Source organism: Lutra lutra, chromosome 9 (genome assembly GCF_902655055.1).
Source record: "Lutra lutra chromosome 9, mLutLut1.2, whole genome shotgun sequence".
NCBI lineage: Eukaryota > Metazoa > Chordata > Mammalia > Carnivora > Mustelidae > Lutra > Lutra lutra.
Genome location: NC_062286.1, coordinates 23,230,808 through 23,258,459, shown reverse-complemented (window position 1 = coordinate 23,258,459; position 27,652 = coordinate 23,230,808). Strand labels below are relative to the sequence as shown.

The window sequence follows — 27,652 nt, the reverse complement described above, 5'->3', positions numbered from 1 at the left end:
TGTGCTCTGGCAGCAGATCGCCTTCAAGAGGACACAGGTGCTTGACCTTGATATCTTATCATGCTTATGGCCTCCTGTGACACAGGAGAGCCTCAAACGTCCAGACAAAATGGGGTGGTTGGGGTTACCACCCCCCACCGTGTGGAAGTGGCAGGGGAATAAGGCTAGGACGGCCTATGAGGTGCCTATGGAGCGTAGATCCCAGAGGATGGGCCCCCTTGCTCTTAGGTAACATATTTTCCGATTAGACATATAAGCCATGATTATTGAATACAACTTGGAAAGTGTAAGATGATATGGAAGGAGACCCAAATCATCCCTTCTCTCTGTTGGCTGCTATCCCATCGCTACCAGATTTCAGTGAAGAGTGGTGTGGTCCTTCAGCTCTGCACAACTGTGCCCACAAGGAATGCACCGGCCCCATTGCCCCCTCCCCATGTCCTAACAGGATCCCATTAACAAGAAGACCCAAATCGTAGGGCCTCGTGGCCAGACTCAGTCCCTCCCCATGAGCACCCCCAGGGAATGTGCCTAGGGCCCTCTTGCTCACTCTCGTTCACATGCAGCCCCTGGAGGAAGCAGTTCCTTTAGCTTCTCTGCCTGACGGCTTCCCCGAAGAGCTCCCCCATGAATCCTAGGCGGCAGTCCGTGCACCGATGTCCAAGAGCCTGGCTGCTCTCTCGCCCTCCCTCCTTCCCTCCGCCCCCACTTCCTCACCAAGGACTGTGTGGTGTCCTCCTGCCTCCTGTCCAGTTCTGAACCCCTGCCCAGCCTGCCCTCTGCTTCCTCTGCCTGCTGAGCGGTGAGATGCCCCCCAGCCTAGGCTCCTTGTGGGATCCCTGCTACCCACACTTACATAATGCGGTTGCAGAAAACAGCACTTGGTTTCCCGCTTTTCCTGCTTAAGATTTTCCCAGACTCAGCTCAATTAAATGTGGTCACTCCCCCTCTGCTCTGCAGCAAATTCAACCACCAGAACATCGTGCGCTGCATTGGGGTGAGTCTGCAGGCCCTACCCCGCTTCATCCTGCTGGAACTCATGGCAGGAGGAGACCTCAAGTCCTTCCTCCGGGAGACCCGCCCTCGCCCGGTGAGTGAGGCCCAGTGTCACCCTCGTGGTTGAGCCAGGGAATGGAGCAGAGGCCGGGAGGAGTGAGAATGGGCAGCCCAAGGAGCCACACCCTCAGTGAGATGGGAGTCGGCCCTGGGACTTGGATCTGGTGGAACAGCCGGGAGAGAGGGGACAGAAGGGGGACACCGGCTGAGCCCATCCTGGGGAGCTTGAGCCGGGCTTGTGCAAGGGTTCCTCCCACCTGAATCCAATTTTGTGGCCTGCTGATTCCAAGAATTAGGGACAAGCACAGAGGGGACTCTCCTGCCGGCTATGTCATTCGCTCAGCTGACTTGGGGACCGGGCATTCTATGTCTACTCATTCTGAACCCCACTAGCTTCATCTCTTAAGTGGGGACATCCTGACCTTGTAGATTTCCTGTCAAAATAAAATACTGAAATATTTATGAAGGTTCTGCATGTGTGTCATGATTAAGGGGCTGGAGCTTGGGAGAGCCAAGAAACCTAGGTAGACCCAGGAATGGGTCACCCGCCAGCCCTGACTGGCCATTAGACAACCGTGTGGCTTCCGACTGTGAGAGCTCTAACCTCAGGACCGGCAGTGTGAAATCCAAGGGCTGGACTGGACCATCCGGAGATGGTTCTAAACTCTAAGACGTAGCCCACAGGACGTACCCTGAGTCTAGATGCCCACTCCTGTCTCTGCTGGGGTCTTCAGGAGGCCTTGAGCGTCAGGAACTGGAGCACAGCTGATTCCCAAGCCAGGACCTCAGCTGCTGGACCGTGATGACCACAGGGAAGCCTGGCACTCTCCCCACCCCCAGGAAAGCAGAGCAAGAAGATAGCGGTTTTGCTGCAGAAAGCCCAGAACTGAACACCGTGGTCTCAGGGACTTGGACTGGAGGCCAAAACCTTGAAAGGTCACACCTGCCCTTACCCCCACCATCAATCAGACTGAAGTTAGGATCCCTGAGCCCTGGGAGCCTCCACGTGACCTCTCAGCCTCTGAGAAGAAACCGGTCTAACTCCCTGCAAAGATGAGTGTATGCAGCTGTCACAGCCGGCAGGAGGCTGAGGGGAACAGCTAGCAAGACCAGCCCCATCTCATGATAACCGTCATCAGCGTTATCTTCATCTTCCTCATGGTGGCCACATTTCTGAAACCCCCCTGTGAAGTAGACGGCATAGCTCTCACCTTAGTTTCACAAGTAAGAACACTGTGACTCAGAGAGGTTAGGTGACTTGCTGAGGCCACTCAGGAAGCAGAAGAGCTGAGGCGAGAACTCAGAGCTTGGGACGCCTGATTCAGGGCTCACTCCAGCCAACCATCTGCTTAGCCCAACGATCCTCTTCAGGAAGCCAAGGGCTACCAAGATGAGGTTGGTCACTGAGTACCCATACGGCCAGCTGTGCCAGCATCTGTGCCGGGTATGGACACCAGCCTCAAAGGCCTTCCCACCGCCCCTCAGCAAGGCAAGGCCTTCAGCCCTGAGATTCTCAGTAGTGCTTCTGGCTTACGTCAAATAAAGACACATGGCATCACACTTTGGAAAGAGACCTAGCTCTGGTTTTCCTCCTGGACACTCCCGAGGCTTGAGAAGGCAATATTGTGCACACAAAGGACAGACTTGCTTGTACAGGGGACCAGGGACCCCGTCACTTGGCAAGACCAAGGACGTGGGGGGTGGGGATGGAACTTCCCTCTCTCTTCTTGCAAGCAAAAGCATCTCTCTCTTGTGATGATAAAGATGACTGGGGTATTGCCCCAAAGAGCAAAGTACCAGCAAGGAAAGGCGGATCATTCCCACCTCACCACCTCCTACCCCTGCTCCACCCTAAGGAGCCTGAGGCCAGGTTGTGATCTCTCAGGGCAGGCGTTGCCCAGGGGATGGAGCTGCCCACAGCCGGAAGCTGGTCGACTCTCCTTGGGAGAGCCGCTTCTGAGGGTCAGGATCCCACTCACCAAATCCACTCTTCTAACCCTTGACCCCACTTCCTCCGTGCGGCTCTCCTTGCCAGCCACGCCCCCAAGTCCTGGTAGTGTCCCCACATCCTCCTCGCTTTCACACGCACCCACCCATCCCAGGTGAGCTGGTCCTTCCCGAGGTGCCTCAAAAGAGGGGATTTTACATGTTGGATGATAGCTCCCCAGAGGGAGCCCAGGCATGTATCTGTGGCCACAGATTTGCTGTGGGGGTTGGGAGATTTGCTGGGCATTGGGCACGGATTCTCAGAGCCACAAAAACCAGCTTAGCCGGGTGGGGATTGGGCTGACTATAAGAAAGGAATACCCACTGTCATGGGCAGGGGTCGCTGTACCGGTAACACCCACGGGATGAAGGATGGAGGGACTGGCCAGTGAGCATCGCTGCTGGAGAAGTACACACCAAAAGACGGTGGGTAGAGCTGTGGCATTCTTTTGGATTCCAAGACCTGAGTTCCCCCTGCTCCGTTTGTTCGAACCCCCTGAGACTCTCAGGGCTTCCCTGAGACCTGCTGTGTGCAGGCGCTTGGCTGGGCATTCAGAGTCAGACAAGGTCTCGGTCCTCTCTTCCTGCCATCCCTCGGGTCCAGCAGCTCCATAGACCATCAGAACCGAAGGACCTCTGGCTTCAGACAACAGGTGTGCGGACATGAAGTGACAGAACCAATATGTACAGGGGCGATGGGACAGAACAGATGCTCCAGCCAACCCTGTCCATCATGGAAACAAAATTCATAAAAACCTCATTTGGTCCCAGGACCCCACCTTCTCGAGAAGGAGTCATGTCAAAATAATTTTACAGACCCAATCTTTATTCAACAAGTATTTATTGAGGGTTTAAGATACACCCGATACAAGCTAATAGCCGTCTTTGGTATCCGTTGATTCAATCAATAATGACAGAAGCCATTAAGGGGTCAGTAACCTCTCAATTAAAGGCGGCAGTCATTAACCACAACAGTGTCTGTACCTATTTGGAACATGGCAATGCTCATGGGTAGCGGCTCTGAGAAGATGCTCCAGGCACAGGAGGCTCCTGGATCCCAGAGATCACAGTGTCCAGGTGAGAGCCTTGGCTTTTGGCTCCGAGATTGCCAGACCAGTTCCGGCTCCAAAATGCATTTGAGGATTTGGTGTCGGTGAAAAGTCGGCCACATCAGGAGCCAGGAAATATGAGGCCCCAGCAGCAGGAACTTCTCACCATTTTTGGCAATGCTGCTTTTTGTACCTGTTTCTTCCTTTCAGTGTTCTCTCTTGCTCTTATATGCATAGATTTGAAATAAATCCCTATCCTGGGTGCTCCTGGCTGGCTCAGTCAGTTAAACATCCGACTCTAGGTTTTGGTTCATGATCTCAGGGTCCTGAGATCGAGCCCCGTGTCGTACTCCATGCTCAGCTGGGAATCTGCTTGAGATTCTCTCTCTCTCCCTCTTCCTCTGCCCCTCCCCTGCTCGCTCGCTCTCTCTCTAAAATAAATAAGTAAATCTTTCAAATACATCCCTATTCTGTTTTTCACTGGTGAAACAGTTCCTAACCACTGTCCTCTGATTCTTCCCCTCCAAATGGCCCCAGGAGCAGCTACTTTAAGAAGGAATAGACACCAATATTATCCTGCATTTTATTAGTATATATGTTACCCTTTGGGAAAAGCCCCTCAGAAGGGGTAACCAAAGAAATCATTCTCCTTCACTGGGCCCATTTTCTCACTTGTAAAAGTAGGCTCCTTGGTCTAAACAGCGTCCCTGAAGGGAACTCCGGCGCCCCGAGGAGCTACATGCTCACATGCGTGCTCAAAGGAATGCCGTGGTCAGACACGCGTGGTCAGAGAGCCTTGCTGTCCTATTGATTCGCAGTGGACATCAGTGTCGAACAAAGACGGATAATTCCTGCGCTCAGGGAACCGATCTGACCCAGGAATTCCCAGGCCTGTTTGAACAAATTCCATCCCACAAGCCCGCCTTGGGAAATACTGAGCAAAATCCTCTCTGAGTACTGGACGAGGTCTATGTCCATGACCATGGCTGCCCAAAGAATGGACGGCTGCGAAGGAAGTGCCCCACTGAGTGGCGAATCGCTGAAACAAAACAAAACAAAACAAAACAAACAAACAAACAAAAACAACAAAAAACACTGATTCCAACTCCTTCTTTGCCCAAGATCGATACAAATGCCATTGGACACAAGGGCTGTGCTCTGCATTGCTGGTTTATCAGTTTGACACAACAACTAAACAGTTCTGCAGTTCTCCCCCAGACACACACACACATGCACACACACGCACACACACGCACAGCTTGCCAGCTACCCGCTTCTGTGCCGACTGATCAGTGGAGCAGTTAATTTGCTCTGAGCCGCCGAAGACAGGGAGCTCAGATAAACCTGGCCCATGGGTTAATGCCTGGGAAGATTTAGTCCCTGCAGCAGCCCAGCCATTCAGACATCAATGGTCCTTGCTTCCTGAGTGATGGGGGCTAAGACACAAAGACACTCAGGGGAAGCTATGGCTGGTCCTCTCTTAGAGGAACAGAGCATTTTCCTGGAGAAAGAGAGAGAGAGAAGATATTTCTAATACTATAGCAAGAAGGATTAATATTTCCCTTGGAAATGTATTACTTTTTCACCCCTAGGAGACGGGTACTCTCTCCCAGTGCCCAGGGGTTCTGACCCTAGTCAGGCCCTTAGAGAAGCCAGACACAGGAGCCATTTGCTGAGACTACCGTGGTCCTCCAGGCAGCCCGCCGTGACTGCAGACCCCTTCATGAAGGATTCACTCTGGGCCTCTTGCTGTGGGTCCTTGTAACAATCTAACAAGGGTGGTAAGAACACACCTCTTTCAAGGACAGGGATACCGGCTTGGAGAGAGGCAAAGCAATTTGTCCCAGGCCACGCAGTGAGTAGAGGATGAGCAGAGATGAAGCCCAGGTCAGCCCAATTGGCCACTGAACTACGTTGCTACTGCATTTGTGGGCTATGTTCTGAGTCGGCTGTACTCAGATTATGAGTACTCAGGCTGTACATAGTACTGTGCCCTGTGCCCGTGGATTCTCCATCCCTCCTCGGACATGTTATCCTGAACAGCCCAGTTTTAACTCCTAGGATGCTGCCTCCTCCAACCCAGATCTTTAAAGCCCAGCTCCCTGCTATTGGCTGTGTGACCTGAAGGGAATCACTTAGCCTCTCTGAGCCCTCAGCCTTCTCCTCTTTAATATGGATATACCCTCTCTTCCCCACAACCGCACAAGATGTTGCATCAAAGGAGGTCATGTGCATGGACTTGCTCTATTGCATATAAGGCACTGCCTGATGTTCCCTGGGCAGACAGCATTCCCTTCTCTAAGTTGTCTCCCCCAGAATCGAAGCATGCCCTAGAGCAGCTCACCTCCTCTCCGCCTCCCCCAGATCCATACTATTGCTCCAAGGAGTCCCAAGGAGGCCTAGATCTGGGGCAGAGAAAACTCCCAGCCGCCATCTGGGTAAATCATAGTTCAACTGTCATCGACCAGCCCACCCCCTCAGTGTTCCCTGAACTGCCGCCATGTGCTGAGTGTCACGCTGGGTACCGGGAAGTGGACACTGAAATCCCCACTCGGGGACCTCACAGTTTGCTGTGACTTTTACAACAGCAAAGTGAATGTGACACAGAGTGATAGCAGGCTGCTGCAGACTTTGGGGGTTTTAAGAAGGGCTGTAGCCTTCTGGAAAGGCTGCTAGGAGCCCAGCAAGGCTGCAGAGGAAGCCGGGACGAGCTGCACCCCGGGGGTGGTGTGATCTTTCCTTTTGCACAAGAGACTTCATGTAGAAACGCTTGATGTCGCTCTTCACCTGCCCAGCATTTCCTGAAAACTTCTCTTTGTCGGTCCACTTTAGATCTACAACTGCTTGAAGAAGATTATCTCTTTAAACATTTTAAAACATTAGAACAGAACACTTTAAAAAAAGAAACACTTATCTCCCTTGATTTCTTCACAGGTTTGTTTGTAAGTTCGGGAGGTTTGACTGTTTGTGGAGATTGAGGTGGAAGAACGAGCAAAATACATGGAAAGGGGGCGGGACACCTGCCCCATCCTGGGTTGCTCTCAGCCCCGCTGCACGTTGCACGGACCTTGGGGGCTGTGAACTTGCAAACACTATGCACCCCCCAGAGAGGTGGGTTCCTTGGTCTGGGTCGAGCCCCAGGCATGTGCGTTGAGAGCCGCCGCGTGATTTCCGAGGTGCGGCAGGGGCTGAGACCCAGCAGGGCGGGGCGCCCTGTTCGCTCCTTGTCAGCTCCTAAAGCCCACGCTGCAGATCTTCTCTGCCCATGAACTTCTGGTCAGTGGATCGCTTCTGTCTCTCCCACAGAACCAGCCCTCCTCCCTGGCCATGCTGGACCTTCTGCATGTGGCTCGGGACATCGCCTGTGGCTGTCAGTATTTGGAGGAAAATCACTTCATCCACCGGTGAGTCAAAGCGAGCTTGCTCGTCCCTCTGTCTTCTGTGTGCTGCCCTGCGTGTCTCCAGGGCTCAGGTCCGCCCCCTGCCGAGTACAATGGCAGGTCTCTCTCCAGACTTGTCTGGATGACTCAACTTCGCCAGTCTTTAAGATAATTACTGACCCCGCCAGGGCTTCATTTACCCCATATGTAAAATGGGTATCATAAAATATCAGTCCTGGGGCGCCTGGGTGGCTCAGTGGGTTAAGGCCTCTGCCTTCAGCTCAGGTCATGATCCCAGGTCCTGGGATCGAGCCCCGCATCGGGCTCTCTGCTCAGCAGGGAGCCTGCTTCCTCCCCTCTCTCTCTCTGCCTGCCTCTCTGCCTACTTGTGATCTCTCTCTCTCTCTCTCTCTGTCAAATAAAAAAAAAAAATCTTTAAAAATAAATAAAATAAATAAAATAAAATATCAGTCCTGGAGCCAGAGATGAGACGAGCTGTTCTTGACCTTGTGTGGGGATTCCCGCCTGCACCTTGTAGTCCGCTATCGCTTTAACGTTTTTCCCGTCTAGAAAACCAAGCTCCTTAAGGGCAGTTAGAGGAGCTCCTATTTTCACATATTTGACTATGGGTGACTCGAAGGCAATTTTATTTCTCTTCATTCCCCTGTTACATCACAGAGCACAATTAATGTCTCTTGGATACAGTAATTTTTTTCTAAAATACTCTGAAATGAAGCATGATCATTTTTTTTTTTTGCTTCCATACTTCATTTCCTCTGTTCTATAGGACCCTTACGTTTAAATGGCGTTTGATTAGGACATCAAATCCACGTGTAATGCTCTAGACATGATAGATAATACGTATTTCTTTCCATGTGGATGTTGATGACTTTCTCAGCTGACACCTTGATTCTGAAATCTGAGAAGTCAAATAGATTGTTAGGCTCTTTGCAAAGCTCTTCCTAATGATATGCTTCTCAGTTAGTAAATACAAGCCTGGTGAATGAACAATCACTTTTTAACGCATGTCTTCAAAGAGTAGAAGACATGTTCGAAATAATTAGAATATGTAAGTACAAAGCAGTAAATGAGAGAAGCTGTGTGAGTTCAGAAATGGAACAAGCACGTAAGCAGATAGCAAGCTATGCTTTCTGCCCCAATAAAAATGGAGAAATTAAAGATCAAGGAGGGCACTCGCCTGGGCTCCTAAAGTTCCTAAAACCAGGCAATAAACGTTCACACCAGCATATCCTTCCACTGTCACTCCATCCCTTCGGTCTTCAGATCTTCCTCTTGATTCTAACTCTGTCCAACTCGCAGGTCTTCTGTTTAATAGAAACAACAGGAGTGAAAAAGGAGCTGGGACCAGTCCTTCAGGTTCTCCTCCAAAGCCACGCGCTCTGCCTCAAAGCACGTGCAGCCCTGCCATTGTTCTTGCCCTTTCTGTGGTGCCCAGAACTTTCCATAAATCTCAGCTCTGGGCTTTATTGCTGCTCAGACAGGACAAGGTTGTGGTCTTATTGGGATTCATTCTTGGCTAAAGACATCTTTCCACCTGTTGTCTGTGTCCTCAAAGTCTGGACTCACTGGAGAGCAAGCTGGGCGGTCACCTTGGTGACTCTGGCCACCTGCCTTCCCTTCTCCCCGAGATCATTTCTGCTTTCTCATCCCTACCCCATGTTCATCACCAAGCATCCAGATTCTCCAGCTGAGGGAATCACGTTCTTCTTTCCTCTGACATTTTAAAACCTGCTTTCCTGAAGCCATGAGACATGTCAACTACATCCGGTGCTTTCTTCTTACAGATGATGAGAAAACAGGATCACAGTCACTCCAGGTTCTTACCAATTCCACATCTGTACATAGTTACTGAAGGTCAGAACTGCATCCCAGAGTAATCATCTATTGCTACTTTTATCTTTTTTGAGAAGTGAAATTGTCAAAGACCAAATCAGGAATGTAGGATCTGCAAAGAGGATCTGCTTTATAAGCAAAAGGCAACATGGAACAGAACTTGTCCATCCCAAAACACAGCTTTCCTTCTGAGCTAACTGGCATTAGGAAAACATCTTTCACACCTCCTCACTGGCCACGAGCTCTGTGAATGCACTCTCACGGCACTGTGGCCTCTCATGCTCCCTCCTCCACCAACGTCCGCCACAAGATTCTCATAGGTTCCCGTGCATGCACATCTCCAGAATTCAGAGCGGAACTCCTTTCTCAGATGCACAGGCTCCCATTTTTCTATTAGATCTGTTTCCTTTGGACATGGTTTATTGCCATTTCAAGAATTATGGGTCGTTCTACCAATTCTTGGTGTGTTCTCTGATATCACATTCACTTTTTTGCCATTAAATTCAAGATCACTTCTTTAAGCAAACATTTCATGCGCATCAGCGTAATGACCTTCCTGGAGATATAAATATTGTTTCTGGTCTATTTCAGAGCATTTCTCTTGAGAAATGATGGCTATATATCCTACTATTTTTCTTCTTTTTGATGTCATATATGTTATGCTTTCATAGTTTTATTAGGGCATTTTATGCACCATTGGTCCTCAAAATTCAGCTGAAACCCTCTGTATCAAGTCGGTGGTATTAACACCAATTTCCCTCTCTGCCCCACTCTTCTGGTATCTTAAGTGCCCTAATGACCCTCCAGTCCAGATTCTATTTCTTTTCCCCATGTCCTCATTTCTCTACCAAAGATCAGGACCTTTGGGAAACATGAAAATAGGAAAATGCTACCTATACTCCCTAAGAAATACTTTTTTTCTGTCCACGTCTTCAATATTATTAGAGACTTTCTCTAGACTTTCCAGACTTTCTCTAGATGCATCCTTCATTCTCCATGCATGTCAAGAATGGGTAAGCCGTTGATGAGTGGATATGTCTGGAGAGTTTTGATCATGCCTTCCAGGCATGCTACAGGAAAATAGGCCATCTGGAGTGCAACGGCAAAGAAGACATGATAACTGTATCTTCTAGGGTTGTTGTGATAATCACCTAGGAAGCACTTAGAACAATGCTTAGTACAGAGTAAAAGGCCAATAAATTCTAGTTCCTATTATCATTACTTTCATTATTATTATCCCATTAAGCATTTTCAACCATCTCCCCAAATCCGTTTCCACTCGCCTGTTAGTTCTGAGGGCTAGAATGGCTCTAGCTGTTTCTCTCATACTGGAGTGTAGTGTAGTAAAGGCAAGAGAGGGCAGAGAAGGGAACTACTTGAACTTGAGATTGGAGGTGAAAATCCCTGTGATGAATATTACCTGTGTATCTTCCCAGAAATAAAATTAGGAAGTGCATTGTGTCTTTCCTTTTTTTCTTCCCAGGGACATTGCTGCCAGAAACTGCCTCTTGACCTGTCCAGGTCCTGGCAGAGTGGCCAAGATCGGAGATTTTGGAATGGCCCGGGACATCTACAGGTGAGCAAAGATGGCAGTTACCCATCAAAGCCCCGTCCCCTCAAGAGAGAATGGGACGTGGCTGCCTATGCCCTAACTCATCTCTGGTACCGTCCATTAGCCACCTAACATTTCCTTAAGGCCTTTTCTAGGACATATAGCACCTCAGCTAGGGCAAGTGCCTGGTGTGATCCTAATTCTGGGATCACACTGGCTGCCCTCACTGACACCATGTTCTTAAGGAGATCATCTTTCTGGTTCCAACTCTCTAATCCCAGAATGTTCTCAGGCACAGAATAACCCAGATACCTGATATGGAAAAAAAATCTCAGTAAGGTTTTACTTCACCCCTCTCCTCAATACTCGGGAATTCTAAGTGGACTTGGCTTCCATCACTCCAGACAGGAGCACCCCGGAACGGACAGCAGAACGGCCGGCTGCCCAGTCTCCTCTACCTACCCCGGGAGCTGCGGGAAGGGGGTTCACAGCCCGTAGCTAAGCTTCATAGCTTCATCTCTTCATCCCTGTCATAGTCTCAAGGGCACGTTAAAAAATAAAATAATTTTTCTAATTAAAAAGAAAGCTCTTCTGCTGTCCTTTACCTTATGCTTCTCTTCCCAACCCCTTGTTTCATTTTCAGCTGGTTATTTATGACCGTTACTGGCTGTGTGAACTGAGCAAGTCACTCCTTAGCATTGTCACTAACTACGCACCCCCCAGTCCAGGGGTGGAGCGAGGAGAGATGGTCACAGAGAGCTTTCACTCTTCAGAGAGTACAGGGGACCCCCAAAGTCCCTTGGTCCCCGTAAAACTGGTAGCGATCAACACGGGAGGGAATGCTGACGGCACCCCGTTCCTGTAGGGTAGCAGCGCGGGAAGGATCGGGGGCTCCTCTCTCCCTTCTCTTTACCTCTCAGAGGCTCCACGTCCCTCCCCCTCCCTTCTCAGAATACCCAGGATTCCCCTCCGTTCAACAGACGAAAGTTGCAGCAAGTTGACTTAGCAAGAGAGCCCTTCCCCTCCATCTTCAACTCTGACGGCTCTCCTGCCCTAGCTTCACCACCCCAACTGGCCCACGGCCCCACTGTTCCCACACATGTGTGTGATGTCATGTGTCAGGAATGGTCTTCCAGCAAGTTCCTCACCATTCAGCTCCCTTGGCCCCCGTCTGTGATGCTCTTCCTGTCTCTCACCACTGCCTCTGTATCCCTGAGCTTCGCACACACCTCCACCACCATACGTGTTCGTCTCCACTGCAGGTGTCTGTGTGTCTGTTCCTCCCACTCCACGCTGGGGCAAGAGAAACTGTGACTTATTCATGTCTTCAGCACTCAGCAGAGTAAACACTCAGTCCAGGGGTCCCCCTTTATCCGCAGTTTCCCTTTCCCCAGTTTCAGTTTTCATGGTCAACAATGTGGTCTGAAGGCAGGTGACCCTCCTTCTGACATACCATCAGCAGGTCAAGAGTCACCTAACTTCCTGTCCCAATGCCTGCGTCACTGGGCTCACCCCATCCCCTCACACAGGCTTGTTATCATCTCACATCAACCCAAGAAGTAGGGTGAGGACAGGATGGGAAGATACTTTGAGAAAGAGAGATGCCCCATTCACATTTCTATCACTGTACTGTTATAACTGTTCTGTAGTATAAATAGTGTTCGTTATTAATCTCTCCCTGAGCCTAATTTATAAGTCAAACTTTATCATAGGCATGTACATAGGAGAAAATCCGGGAACCTGTAAGATCTGGTACTATCTGTGGCTTTAGGCATCCACTGGCAGTCTTGGGATGATATCTCCCATGGATGAGGGGAGACCATTGTTTGTTGAAGTCATTACTCCGGGCAGCTGGTGGGGAGCTGCCTCCCTGAGCACACCCCAACAGGAGAATGCAGGGCTACAGGTGAAGCTGGCTTCAAAGGCGTGAGCTAACTTACTAGTTTTTGTTAGTGATGTCGTTAACGCAGCTCATGATAAAAACTGTTCGGTCACCTCACAACTTGGGAGGCAGCTCTGCCACCGGCCCTGTGTTCTCGGCTGGGGTGTGATGGGGGGAGGCAGCGTCCCTCTGGCTCCCCAGATTATTTGCTGAGTTCCGCTATTGAAAGAAACACCACACAAGTCCCATGGAGGATCCAAAGCAGACAAGACACAGGCCCTGCTCTCAGTCCCCCCAGGTCGGATCTTCCATGATTGTGGGCCTCGGGCCCCAGGTGGAGTACTGTTAGTCCTTGTGAGCTAGAACACAGGAAACCCATCCAGGGAAACGCGCCCATCTGCTACCGGATACTCTAGTCATTGCAGTGGGCCGCTTCCTGTTAAATGACACCAAAGTTCTCCCCTTCATTTTCAACGACCCATGTGCCCCTCCTCCCCTCCCGAGCCCCGAGAACCCCTCACTCATCTCAATCTTGGAATGGCCACAGCCCGTGGTCGCCTGGCAGAGCTCCCACTCAGAGCCTCCCTCCGGGACCAAGCGTGGGTCTCCTCTTCTCCCCACAGAGCCAGCTACTACCGGAAAGGAGGCTGCGCCATGCTGCCCGTCAAGTGGATGCCTCCAGAGGCCTTCATGGAAGGAATATTTACTTCCAAAACAGACACATGGTGAGTCTTTGCGTGGCCGTCCTGCGGGTCTCACTGTGGGCCTCACGCTAGTGCTCCCGAGCAAGTGCTCCCACGCTGTCTCACAGGGAAGGGGCAGAGGAGTCGTGTCCATGCACCTCTGCACAGGGGCTGTCGGAGGCGGGCAAGGATCCGAACCCACAGAAAGGCCTGTGGGGCACAGGTTACTCCCCCCACCCTGAGGGCCCAGGCATCACCGAGACTCTGCCTTGCTGACCAGCATCCTGGTGACGCCGAGCCCCCTTGCCGGGGACCACGCATGGAGAGACACGGGAATTGGGGTTTTTTCTCCTAACTCCAAAGTTGGGTTTATTCCAGGAAGGCAACATTGAGGTAATATTAGAAAAATTGATCAAGGGCATTCTCTCCACCAACAGAAAAAAGGAGAAAATAATTATCAGCACAAAAGTGCTGTAGGCTTAGGGGTTGAGACCCATTCTATAGGTAAAACTGAGAGTGGAAAACAGTGCACATGAGCTCTCCAGAACTTCCTCGTTCTGCACAGCTGACACTTTGTGCTCCCAGACCAACACCTCCCCACGTCCTTCTTCCTCCTGCCCGTGCAACCTCCATCCCGCCCTCCGCTTCTCTGATGCCGCCTCGAGGGGACAGCCTGCAGCAGGTGTCTCTCTGTGCCTCACTTGGTCACTCCTCCGCTTCTCTGATGCCACCTCGAGGGGACAGCCTGCAGCAGGTGTCTCTCTGTGCCTCACTTGGTCACTCAACATCAGGTCCTCCGGGTTCATCTACATTGTCTCAAATGGCAGGATTTTCTTCTCTTTGAAGGCTGAATAATATTCCGTGGTTTACACACACGCCACGTTTTCTTTATCCATCATCTGCTGGTGGGTACCACACGTCGGCTGTGCGAATAACCCTGCAGTGAACTCGGGACTGCAGATCTCTCTTTGAGATACGGGCTCTGTTTCCACTGGCTGTAGACCCAGAAATGGGATAGCTGGATTGTAAGGTAGTTCTGTTTCTACTATTTTGAGGAAATCTCCATGCTTTTTTATATTTTACACTCTATGAGAGCAACATAGAATTTGAAATGGCAGATTAAATCAGTGCTATCTGCCAAATATACATGTATGTGTGCACGCACGTGCACACGCACCCACATGCACACGCACATGCACACACATGAACGCACACACACCCTCACGCATGCACACACCCACACACACACGCACACACACCCACACGCACACATGCTCACTCACCCACATGTGCACCCACGTGAACATGCACGCATGCACACACAAGCACGCGTCCATACACACATGCACACACATGCACACAACAAAAAAGGAAGTCTTCTTTGCTTGTATAAAAACCCACAAGGACAAAAATGACAACAATGACAAAAATTTGGAAACTGGGTGGTACCTTACTTAGGAAACCGGAACGTTATATCGAGGTCCAGAAACAGCCTGGTTCACGCTGCACAAAATCCCAGAAAGGCCCAGAAGCTGAAGGTGCCAGGCACCCCCAGCCGCAAAGAGCAGCAGACAGGAAACTCAGTTACAGGTGTGTTTAAAAAGCAAGCAGATCCTTGGCCCATTCCCTCACCCCCATCTCTCCCCTACTGTCGCACAAAACCAGGGGTTCCCTCTGTGAAAAGATGGAATTAAAGCCTTTCTGGGGGCACATTAAGACATCACTGAGGATAAATCTCTGTTAGAAACAAGGATACAGGAATTGAGTCAAGATGGCGGAGAAGCAGCAGGCTGAGACTTCAGGTAGCTTATCTTTAGATAGCTTATCTAAAGATTGCAAACACCTACAAATCCAACGGGAGATCGAAGAGAAAAAGAACAGCAACTCTAGAAACAGAAAATCAACCACTTTCTGAAAGGTAGGACTGGCGGAGAAGTGAATCCAAAGCGACGGGAAGATAGACCGCAGGGGGAGGGGCCGGCTCCCAGCGAGCGGCGGAGCAACGGAGCAAAATCAGGACTTTTAAAAGTCTGTTCCACTGAGGGACATCGCTCCAGAGGCTTAACCGGGGTGAAGCCCACGCGGGGTCAGCGTGGCCTCAGGTCCCGCAGGGTCACATAAGGATCGGGGGTGTCTGAATGTCGCAGAGCTTGCAGGTATTAGAACGGGGAAGCCAGCTACAGAGACGGAGCCGAGGAGTGACTCTCAGCTTGGGGTTACCTTGAACCGGTCGCAGGCTCGGTCAGCTCAGAGCGTGGCCGGAGGCCAGGGTGACGGGAGTCATTGGGCGCTGTTCTCTGAGGGCGCACTGAGGAGTGGGGCCCCGGGCTCTCGGCTCCTCCGGGCGGGAGACTGGGAGCCGCCATCTTCATTCCCGCCCTACGGAACTCTACGGAAAGCGCTCAGGGAACAAAAGCTCCCGAAAGCAAACCTGAGCGGATTACTCAGCCCGGCCCCGGGTAATGGCGGTGCAACTCCGCCTGGGGCAAAGACGCTTGAGAATCACTACAACAGGCCCCTCCCCCAGAAGATCAACGGGAAACCCAGCCAGGACCAAGTTCACCTACCAAGGAGTGCAGGTTCAATACCAAGGAGAGCGGCGGAATTCCAGAGGAGGAGAAAGCAAAGCATGGAACTCATGGCTTTCTCCCCATGATTCTTTAGCCTTGCAGTTAATTTAATTTTTTTTCTTTTTCAATTTTTTTTCTCTTCTTCTGCCAATTTTTTTTAACCTTTACCCTTTTCTTTTTTAACATTTTTAACTAGTTTATCTAATATATATATATATATTTTTTTCCTTTTAATACTTTTTCTTTATTGGTTTTCTTTTTTTAATTTTTTTTTCTTTCTTTCTGAACCTCTTTTTATCCCCTTTCTCCCCCCTCACGATTTGGGATCTCTTCTGATTTGGCTAAAGCATATTTTCCTGGGGTTGTTGCCACCCTTTTAGTATTTTACTTGCTCCTTCATATACTCTTATCTGGACAAAATGACAAGGCGGAAAAATTCACCACAAAAAAAAGAACAAGAGGCAGTACCAAAGCCTAGGGACCTAATCAATACAGACATTGGTAATATGTCAGATCCAGAGTTCAGAATGACGATTTTCAAGGTTCTAGCCGGGCTCGAAAAAGGCATGGAAGATATTAGAGAAACCCTCTCGGGAGATATAAAAGCCCTTTCTGGAGAAATAAAAGAACTAAAATCTAACCAAGTTGAAATCAAAAAAGCTATTAATGAGGTGCAATCAAAAATGGAGGCTCTGACTGCTAGGATAAATGAGGCAGAAGAAAGAATTAGCGATATAGAAGACCAAATGACAGAGAATAAAGAAGCTGAGCAAAAGAGGGACAAACAGCTACTGGACCACGAGGGGAGAATTCGAGAGATAAGTGACACCATAAGACGAAACAACATTAGAATAATTGGGATTCCAGAAGAAGAGGAAACAGAGAGGGGAGCAGAAGGTATATTGGAGAGAATTATTGGAGAGAATTTCCCCAATATGGCAAAGGGAACAAGCATCAAAATCCAGGAGGTTCAGAGAACCCCCCTCAAAATCAATAAGAATAGGTCCACACCCCATCACCTGATAGTAAAATTTACAAGTCTTAGTGACAAAGAGAAGATCCTGAAAGCAGCCCAGGAAAAGAAGTCTGTAACGTACAATGGTAAAAATATTAGAATGGCAGCAGACTTATCCACAGAGACCTGGCAGGCCAGAAAGAGCTGGCATGATATATTCAGAGTACTAAACGAGAAAAACATGCAGACAAGAATACTATATCTAGCTAGGGTATCACTGAAAATAGAAGGAGATATTAAAAGCTTCCAGGACAAACAAAAACTGAAAGAATTTGCAAACACCAAACCAGCTCTACAGGAAATATTGAAAGGGGTCCTCTAAGCAAAGAGAGAGCCTAAAAGTAGTAGATCAGAAAGGAACAGAGACAGTATACAATAACAGTCACCTTACAGGCAATACAATGGCACTAAATTCATATCTCTCAATACTTACCCTGAATGTTAATGGGCTAAATGCCCCAATCAAAAGACACAGGGTATCAGAATGGATAAAAAAACAAAACCCATCTATATGTTGCCTACAAGAAACTCATTTTAAACCCGAAGACACCTCCAGATTTTAAGTGAGGGATGGAAAACAATTTACCATGCTAATGGACATTAGAAGAAAGCAGGAGTGGCAATCCTTATATCAGATCAATTAGATTTTAAGCCAAAGACTATAATTAAAGAGATGAGGAAGGACACTATATCATACTCAAAGGATCTGTCCAACAAGAAGATCTAACAATTTTAAATATCTATGCTCCTAACGTGGGAGCAGCCAACTATATAAGCCAATTAATAACAAAATCAAAGAAACACATCAACAATAATACAATAATCGTAGGGGACTTTAACACTCCCCTCACTGAAATGGACAGATCATCCAAGCAAAAGATCAACAAGGAAATAAAGGCCTTAAATGACACACTGGACCAGATGGACATCACAGATATATTCAGAACATTTCATCCCAAAGCAACAGAATACACATTCTTCTCTAGTGCACATGGAACATTCTCCAGAATAGATCACATCCTCGGTCCTAAATCAGGTCTCAACCGGTATCAAAAGATTGGGATCATTCCCTGCATATTTTCAGACCACAATGCTCTGAAGCTAAAACTCAATCACAAGAGGAAATTTGTAAAGAACCCAAATACATGGAGACTAAACAGCATCCTTCTAAAGAATGAATGGGTCAACCAGGAAATTAAAGAAGAATTGAAAAAATTCATGGAAACAAATGATAATGAAAACACAACAGTTCAAAATCTGTGGGACATAACAAAGGCAGTCCTGAGAGGAAAATATATAGCGGTACAAGCCTTTCTCAAGAAACAAGAAAGGTCTCAGGTACACAACCTAACCCTACACCTAAAGGAGCTGGAGAAAGAACAAGAAGGAAACCCTAAACCCAGCAGGAGAAGAGAAATCATAAAGATCAGAGCAGAAATCAATGAAATAGAAACCAAAAAAACAATAGAACAAATCAACGAAACTAGGAGCTGGTTCTTTGAAAGAATTAATAAGATTGATAAACCCCTGGCCACACTTTTCAAAAAGAAAAGAGAAAGGACCCAAATAAATAAAATCATGAATGAAAGAGGAGAGATCACAACTAACACCAAATAAATACAGACAATTATAAGAACACACTATGAGCAACTCTATGCCAACAAATTTGACAATCTGGAAGAAATGGATGCATTCCTAGAGACCTATAAATTACCACAACTGAACCAGGAAGAAATAGAAAGCCTGAACAGACCCATAACCAGTAAGGAGATTGAAACAGTCATCAAAAATCATCAAAAAAGCCCAGGGCCAGATGGCTTCCCGGGGGAATTCTACCGAACATTTAAAGAAGAACTAATTCCTATTCTCCTGAAACTGTTCCAAAAAATAGAAATGGAAGGAAAACTTCCAAACTCATTTTATGAGGCCAGCATCACCTTGATCCCAAAACCAGACAAGGATCCCATCAAAAAAGAGAACTACAGACCAATATCCTTGATGAACACAGATGCAAAAATTCTCACCAAAATACCAGCCAATAGGATTCAACAGTACATTAAAAGGATTATTCACCATGACCAAGTGGGATTTATTCCAGGGCAAGGTTGGTTCAACATCCACAAATCAATCAATGTGATACAACACATTAATAAAAGAAAGAACAAGAACCATATGATACTCTCAATAGATGCTGAAAAACCATTTGACAAAGTACAGCATCCCTTCCTGATCAAAACTCTTCAAAGTGTAGGGATAGACGGCACATACTTCAAAATTATCAATGCCATCTATGAAAAACCCACCGCAAATATCATTCTCAATGGAGAAAAACTGAAAGCTTTTCCGCTCAGGTCAGGAACACAGCAGGGATGTCCGTTATCACCACTGCTATTCAACATAGTACTAGAAGTCCTAGCCTCAGCAATCAGACAACAAAAGGAAATTAAAGGCATCCAAATCGGCAAAGAAGAAGTCAAACTATCACTCTTTGTAGATGATATGATACTATATGTGGAAAACCCAAAAGACTCCACTCCAAAACTGCTAGAACTTGTACAGGAATTCAGTCAAGTGTCAGGATATAAAATCAATGCACAGAAATCAGTTGCATTTCTCTACACCAACAACAAGACAGAAGAAAGAGAAATCAAGGAGTCCATCCCATTTACAATTGCACCCAAAACTATAAGATACCTAGGAATAAACCTAACCAAAGAGGCTAAGAATCTATACACAGAAAACTATAAAGTACTCATGAAAGAAATTGAGGAAGACACAAAGAAATGGAAAAATGTTCCATGCCCCTGGATTGGAAGAATAAATATTGTGAAAATGTCTATGCTACCTAAAGCAATCTACACATTTAATGCAATTCCTATCAAAGTACCATCCATTTTTTTCAAAGAAATGGAACAAACAATCCTAAAGTTTATATGGAACCAGAAAAGACCTCGAATAGCCAAAGGAATATTGAAAAAGAAAGCCAAAGTCGATGGCATCACAATTCCGGACTTCAAGCTCTATTACAAAGCTGTCATCATCAAGACAGCATGGTACTGGCACAATAACAGACACATAGATCAATGGAACAGAATAGAGAGCTCAGAAAGAGACCCTCAACTCTATGGTCAACTAATCTTCAACAAAGCTGGAAAGAATGTCCAATGGAAAAAAGACAGCCTCTTCAATAAATGGTGTTGGGAAAATTGGACAGCCACATGCAGAAAAATGAAATTGGATCATTTCCTTACACCACACACGAAAATAGACTCAAAATGGATGAAGGACCTCAGTATGAGAAAGGAATCCATCAAAATCCTTGAGGAGAACACAGGCAGCAACCTCTTCGACCTCAGCCGCAGCAACATCTTCCTAGGAACATCGCCAAGGCAAGGGAAGCAAGGGCAAAAATGAACTATTGGGATTTTATCAAGATCAAAAGCTTTTGCACAGCAAAGGAAACAGTCAACAAAACCAAAAGACAACTGACAGAATGGGAGAAGATATTTGCAAACGACATATCAGATAAAGGGCTAGTGTCCAAAATCTATAAAGAACTTAGCAAACTCAACACCCAAAGAACAAATAATCCAATCAAGAAATGGGCAGAAGACATGAACAGACACTTCTGCAAAGAAGACATCCAGATGGCCAACAGACACATGAAAAAGTGCTCCACATCACTCAGCATCAGGGAAATACAAATCAAAACCACAATGAGATATCACCTCACACCAGTCAGAATGGCTAAAATTAACAAGTCAGGAAATGACAGATGCTGACGAGGATGCGGAGAAAGGGGAACCCTCCTACGCTGTTGGTGGGAATGCAAGCTGGTGCAACCACTCTGGAAAACAGCATGGAGGTTCTTCAAAATGTTAAAAATAGAACTACCCTATGACCCAGCAATTGCACTGCTGGGTATTTACCCTAAAGATACAAACGTAGTGATCCGAAGGGGCACGTGCACCCGAATGTTTATAGCAGCAATGTCTACAATAGCCAAACTATGGAAAGAACCTAGATGTCCATCAACAGATGAATGGATAAAGAAGATGTGGTATATATACACAATGGAATACTCTGCAGCCATCAAAAGAAATGAAATCTTGCCATTTGCGATGACGTGGATGGAACTAGAGGCTATCATGCTTAGCGAAATAAGTCAGTCGGAGAAAGACAACTATCATATGATCTCCCTGATATGAGGGAGAGGAGATGCAACATGGGGGGTTAAGGGGGTAGGAGAAGAGTAAATGAAACAAGATGGGATTGGGAGGGAGACAAACCATAAGTGACTCTTAATCTCACAAAACAAACTGAGGGTTGATGGGGGGAGGGGGGTTGGGAGGGGGTGTGGGGTTATGGACATTGGGGAGGGTATGTGCTATGGTGAGTGCTGTGAAGTGTGTAAATCTGGCGATTCACAGACCTGTACCCTTGGGATAAAAATATATTATATATTTATAAAAAATAAAATTAAAAAAATTTTAATTTAATTTATAAAAAAGAAAGAAAGAAAGATACATATTTTTTTAAAAATAGGGCTCTGCAGACACCATGATTTTATCCCAGGATACTGTGTGATTTTGGACGTCTGACCTCCAGAGCTGGGAGAAACCAAACTCCTGTGGTTCAAGCCAACAAGTGTGTAGCGGTTTGTTAACAGCAGCCACAAGAGACTGATACACCCCGGGAAATGCACAAGCCAGCTGGCCCCCAAGTGACAGGATCCACAAGAGCTTCCCATCGGCTTTGCACTTTCCCAGTCATAAAATACAAACAGCCAGCCAAGAACCCACGAAGGCTTGAGAGAAGAGTCTAATCTGAAGGAAACAAACATGTAAAGAGGGAACTTGGAGGAAGAAAAATACAAAGTTTAGGAAAACTTGTAAAAACCCTAATATCCTCAGAAAGATAAATTATTGCAACCATAATCTAAGGATGAAAGATTTTTTAAAACAAGGTTTTTAGAGAAAAGAGTTCTTAGAAAGTAAAAATAGAGAGTGCTCAAGGAGATGGCGCATTAGTCCCCTGAAGCTTGAGTGACTGCACACAGCAACGTCAGGTCAGGTGATCAAGGTCAATGTCAACAGTGATTGATCTCGTTGATAGCTTGTGCCCTTGATATGATATGATGAAAATGACATTTAACCTCTGTGGTCTTTCTCCCCACACCCAATAATTCTCGTCTAATCATAAGAGAAGCAGACAAATCCCAGGTGGACGTTCTACTAAAGCCCAGACGAATACTCCTCAAAACTGTCAAGGTCGTCAAAACTAAGGAAACCCTGAGAAGTTGTCACAGTCAAGAAGAGCCTAAGGAAACATGACAACTATGTATAATGTGATATTCTAACAGGGTCCTGGAACAGAAAAAGTAAATTCAGCAAAAGCTAAGGAAATCTGAATAAACTGCTAGTTTTAGTTAATAATGATCCCTTAATATTGGCTCATTAATTGTAACAAATGTACCATATGAATGTAAGACGCTAAAAGTAGGGAAAACTGGATGTGGAGTATGTGGGAGCTCTGTGTATTATCTGCTTCATTTATTTACAATCTAAAACTGTCCTCAAGAAATTTATTTTTTTACTATGATGATAGATACGTAAAAGTAACAGAAAGCTCGGAAGACAGAGTTGAATAAATCATCGAGAAAATAAAACAACTAGGGGCTCCTGGGTGGCTCAGTTGGTTAAGCATCTGCCATCAGCTCAGGTCATGATTCCAGGGTCCTAGGATCGAGCCCTGTGTGGGGCTCTCTCCTCAGCGGGGAGCCTGCTTCCCCCTCTGCCTCCGCCTGCCCCTCCCCCTGCTTGTGCACTCGCTTGCACTCTCTCTCTCTCTCTGTGTCAAATAAATAAAATCTTTTTTTTCTTTTTTTTTTTAATTTTTTTTTATTTTTTCAGCATAACAGTATTCATTATTTTTGCACCACACCCAGTGCTCCATGCAATCCGTGCACTCTACAATACCCACCACCTGGTGCCCCCAACCTCCCACCCCCCACCCCTTCAAAATTCTCAGATCGTTTTTCAGAGTCCATAGTCTCTCATGGTTCACCTCCCCTTCCAATTTCCCTCAACTCCCTTCTCCTCTCCATCTCCCCTTGTCCTCCATGCTATTTGTTATGCTCCACAAATAAGTGAAACCATATGATAATTGACTCTCTCTGCTTGACTTATTTCACTCAGCATAATCTCTTCCAGTCCCGTCCATGTTGCTACAAAACTTGGGTATTCATCCTTTTGTGTCAAATAAATAAAATCTTAAAGAAGAAGAAGGAGGAGGAGGAAACAAATATAAGCAAATGGGATATATAGGAAAGAAAGGAAGAGAAAATTAAGAGGATTAGACAATTAGGTCCAATTAGCTAACAAATAGGAATCCCAAAAAGAAGGTACAGAAGAAATGAAGGGAATAAAGATATCAAAGAAATAATTCAAGAAGATTTTCCAGAACAGAAAAGCATACATGTTCAGAACAAAAGCATCCACCAAGTGCCAAGGTCAATGGATCAAAAAAGCCACATGAAAGCATGTCATCATGAAATTTCAGACTGATGGTGATCACGATTCTGTAAGCTTCTAAGGAGAAAGAGAAAATAATTGTAGTAAAATACGGTCAGAGATAAAAACAGAGAGTCCAAACGGCATCGAATTTCTCAACAGCAACACAGGAAACCAAGAAGACAATGAACGAAAGTCCCCAGATTGTGAAAGCCTGTGTGGAAGTGGCGTCACGAAATGGCGGAGCCACAGTGATCGGAGCCCTGTCTCTGACCCGCGTTTGTCCACGTGAGCAGAAGCCTTTGTTGTTTTAAATTGCTGAGATCTGACTTACCCAAACCCGGTGGATCTCAGTGTGGTCCTCGGATCAACAGCACCGGTATCACGTGGGATGTGTTAGAAACACAGGTTCTTAGCCCCTACCTCACGCCTAATGGAATAGGAAGTCTAGGGGTGGGGCCCTGGAATCTGTATTTTAAGGAGCCCTCCAGGTGATTCCATGTGCACCAAAGTTAGGGCACCACCAGCTGCCCTATCCAGATGCAGAGAATAAGTTAGGTAATTAGGTAATTGTTCTGAGCAATTGTCTCTCCTATGAGCCAGGAATCCTACTTCCAACTGTCTACATTAGATGGACGTTGACAAAAATGGACTCGGGCAAGGATGCTCACTTGCAACGCGGTTTGTAATAGAGAAAAAGCACAAAGCATCCTACGTACCCCTCAAATGGGGAATGGAAAATAAACTGTGGTTTGCTGATATCACGGGAAAGTCCCTAGCGGTGTAAAAAAGCACCCCAGACACCTGTATCAACACGGATAAATCTGTATGCAACCTTGGGTGGAAGAAAGACAAGTTCCAGAAGGGTAGAATATCATTATATATAATTTTAAATACAAAAATCAAGTCTATAATACAGATTCTTTACTGTTTATGCTTTCACACATTGTAAAAACTATGAAAACACAGATGGGAAGGCTGCATTCTAACTTCAGTGGGGGAAGGGGAGAAAGGAAGGAGGAGAGGAGGGAGGATGGGACTTTACTGTATCTATCTTATTTCTTCCAAAAGAAAAGGAGACTGGGCATCTCAGTACCTAAATATCTATCAAATTACATTTTCTTTTAAAAGTTTAGATTGTTTCCTTATTATTTCCTAATTAAAACACTTAAAGACACAGGTAAATTGCATAACCTCGGATACTGATGAGGGCCAGCGAGACAAAAAAGCCGACGATCAAGAGTGGAGGGGTGGAGGGGCCCCGGGAAGGAAGCTGCTTGATGCAGATGGTGGGGAAGGCTCCATGGAGGAGGTGACAGTCCAATGCCTGAATGGCAGAAAGATGGAAAGATCTGGAAGATCTTTCCAGGCTGAGGAGGAAGTCAAGTATAAAACGCCAGTGGCAGGAACAAGATGACTGTGTTTGAGGAATGAAAACGAGTCTTCACGGCTGGAGCTAGTGAGCACGGGGGCCAGTGGTAGGTGAGTGAAAAGGTCAGGCAGGGGCCAGACGTGGAGGGCCCTAGAAACGAGGTTGAGGGATGTGGGTTTTACTTAGCACACAACGGGATGTCCCCTGAAAGGCTGAAAGCCAGAATTTGACAAGGTCTTTAAATATACATATATAATATCACTCCGGCTGCCGATGACGAGAAACGGGAGTGGGATAGGGGAAGATGGGGAAATCCTACCCATGTCAAGATAAGAGAACAGAGAGGCTAAGCTTAGTGGTGGGGGGAGGGTGGAGGGATATTAGCAGTGGCGGGATTCAAGCTCTGCCTTAAAGGTGGCTGACAGGGCTGATGAAAGTCGGCCGTGGAGTGGGAGGTGTGGAAAGCGTGAGATCAAGGGCGACGTTGCCATCACTGGAGAGAACGGAGCGGGTGGGTCGGGTGTGGAGAGAGTCCAGTATGAGATGCCTGTAAGACTGGCCAGTGGAGACGTTGAGTGGACTTCTGCTCTGTGAGTCTGAAGCTCCAGGGGGAAGTGTAAAAGAAGTGGAATCAGCAGGCTGCATATTTAAATACAACACAAGCTTTTTTTTTCTCTCTAAGTGTAGCTGACCTGTAATGCACAGCATAGAGATTGCACAAGTCGACACATGACGCTGTGCTCCCACAACCTGGCCGCCGTCTCTCGCCGTAGAGCCCTATTACAATACCATCAATCTAGTATTCCCTCTGCCCTACCTCCATCCCTGAGACTTACTCATTCTGTAACCGGAAGACCATACATTTTTGACTCCCAGTTTTCCAAAAACTGTGCTCTGCCCTCTACCACACCTCAAGACAATCTTCCAGGTGTGAAAAGGGGAAAATAAAATGTAACTTTAAAAGACTGATAAGCACAGTACAACTCGTGATTTTTAAAACCTTTTCATCCGATTAGCTTCATTGAAATTTTTAAAGTAATTTAGGCAGCAACCACTTAACCTGTTTCTACAATTTCAGGCAAAACAAGTTTAATATCAAGAGCAGGAGAGTGGGATTTTTAAAAAATACTTGTTTTTATTTGACTTTGAATGCTTCAGTGCAAAGCTGTGGGCCCTATTGTTCCTGATGAGGACAGGCTTATAGGTGATTAAAGAACCATCTGGCATACGAAACACAGATTTACTTGATCTGTGAGGTTGCTAGACAAAATAAAAGATGACCAGTTTAAATTGAATCTCAGATGAACAGTGCCTAATTTTTTAGTATAAGTACATCCCACACAATATTTAGGATATACTTATATTCTAAAGGCTTTTCTTATTTGTCCTGAACAAATTTACCTGTATGTCCTGTATGGTTATTTGCTAAAGCTAATAACTCTCCCTACCTGAAATTATCCAAGTTCTATGACCCGCCCTACTTCTTGTCCCTTTGAACTTCAAACCAAGAAAATAAACATTTGCCACCTATATGCTGGTTCTCTCAAAGGATACTACAATCTATTTCCTCTAGCTATCTAGATGGGCAGAAAACAGATATCTGAATTCTCGAGGCCTTGCTGCCAGGCCTTTGCATGATTTTTGCTTATTTTCTTTTGCCTTGGAGGAAAACAAACCACCAAGCAGAGAAAAATAATATATGTACCAGGCAACTTGTAGGTACCAGAGTCGAGGGATCTAATAATGTATTCCAGTCTGTTTCAGATTAATTGCATAATAACCTCTGCTTCAGCCTTCTCACCTGAAAAATATGGAAAATATCTTTGCCCAATGCTCCTCACTAGAATCTTTGAAATTTCACCGAGCTGATGTACTTTTTGTCCCTTTGGATATGGAGGAGCTGTAGTTCTCTCCAATTTTTGATAAAATATTTATTAACATCCAAAAACTACAACCAGATACAAAAACAAAGATAGATGTGCTTTTTTCCCCCCAAAAAAGCTAATGATGTAATTAAAAGTTTAAAATAAAAATTTTAGGGGCACCTGGGTGGCTCAGTGGGTTGGGCCTCTGCCTTCAGCTCAGGTCATGATCTCAGGGTCCTGGGACTGGGCTCTCTGCTCAGTGGGGAGCCTGCTTCTCCTGCTTCCCCCGCCCTCGCACATGACTCTCTGCCTACTTGTGATCTCTGTCTGTCAAATGGATAAATAAAATCTTCAAAAATAAATAAATTAAATAAAATAAAAATTTTAGTCAAAATATGAAAGGAGATGATTCTGAAACATATTTTAAAGTTCATTTTAAAAGAATAACAAATGAATTCAACTGTATTTCTTTAAAAAGAGAAATAACCCAAAAAGTGCCTACCAGGTACTAAAAAACATAAATATACAAAAAGGTAACATAGAATGGTCTCAATGCAAGAAACAGACATAGGGACACTTGGGTGGCTCAGTCGGTTGAGCGTCTGCCTTTGGCTCAGGTCATGATCCCAGAGTCCTGGGATCGAGTCCCGCATCAGGCTCCCTGCTCAGCAGAAAGACTGCTTCTCCCTCTCCCTGTGTTGCTCCCCCTTCTTGTGGGCACTCCTCTCTCTCTATCAAATAAATAAATAAAATCTTAAAAAAAAGAAAAGAAAAGAAAAAAAACAAACATAGAGATGAAGTGAATAGAGAGCCCAAAAACCTGTTTTACACACAAGTCAGTAGTAAGGGGGAAGTATTCTATGCATAGTGTTGGAA

The 27,652-nt window shown here is 46.4% G+C and overlaps 1 protein-coding gene across 1 annotated transcript in view; it reads left to right on the top strand.

Moving 5' to 3' along the window:
* Window positions 1-27,652, top strand: part of ALK (ALK receptor tyrosine kinase) — a 676,514-nt gene that overhangs the window by 643,553 nt on the left and 5,309 nt on the right. Inside the window, exons 23-26 of the mRNA XM_047745310.1 lie at window positions 961-1,090; window positions 7,398-7,495; window positions 10,809-10,901; window positions 13,383-13,484. Of these exons, the coding sequence (XP_047601266.1) occupies window positions 961-1,090; window positions 7,398-7,495; window positions 10,809-10,901; window positions 13,383-13,484 (423 nt within the window). The remainder of the gene's footprint in view (window positions 1-960; window positions 1,091-7,397; window positions 7,496-10,808; window positions 10,902-13,382; window positions 13,485-27,652) is intronic.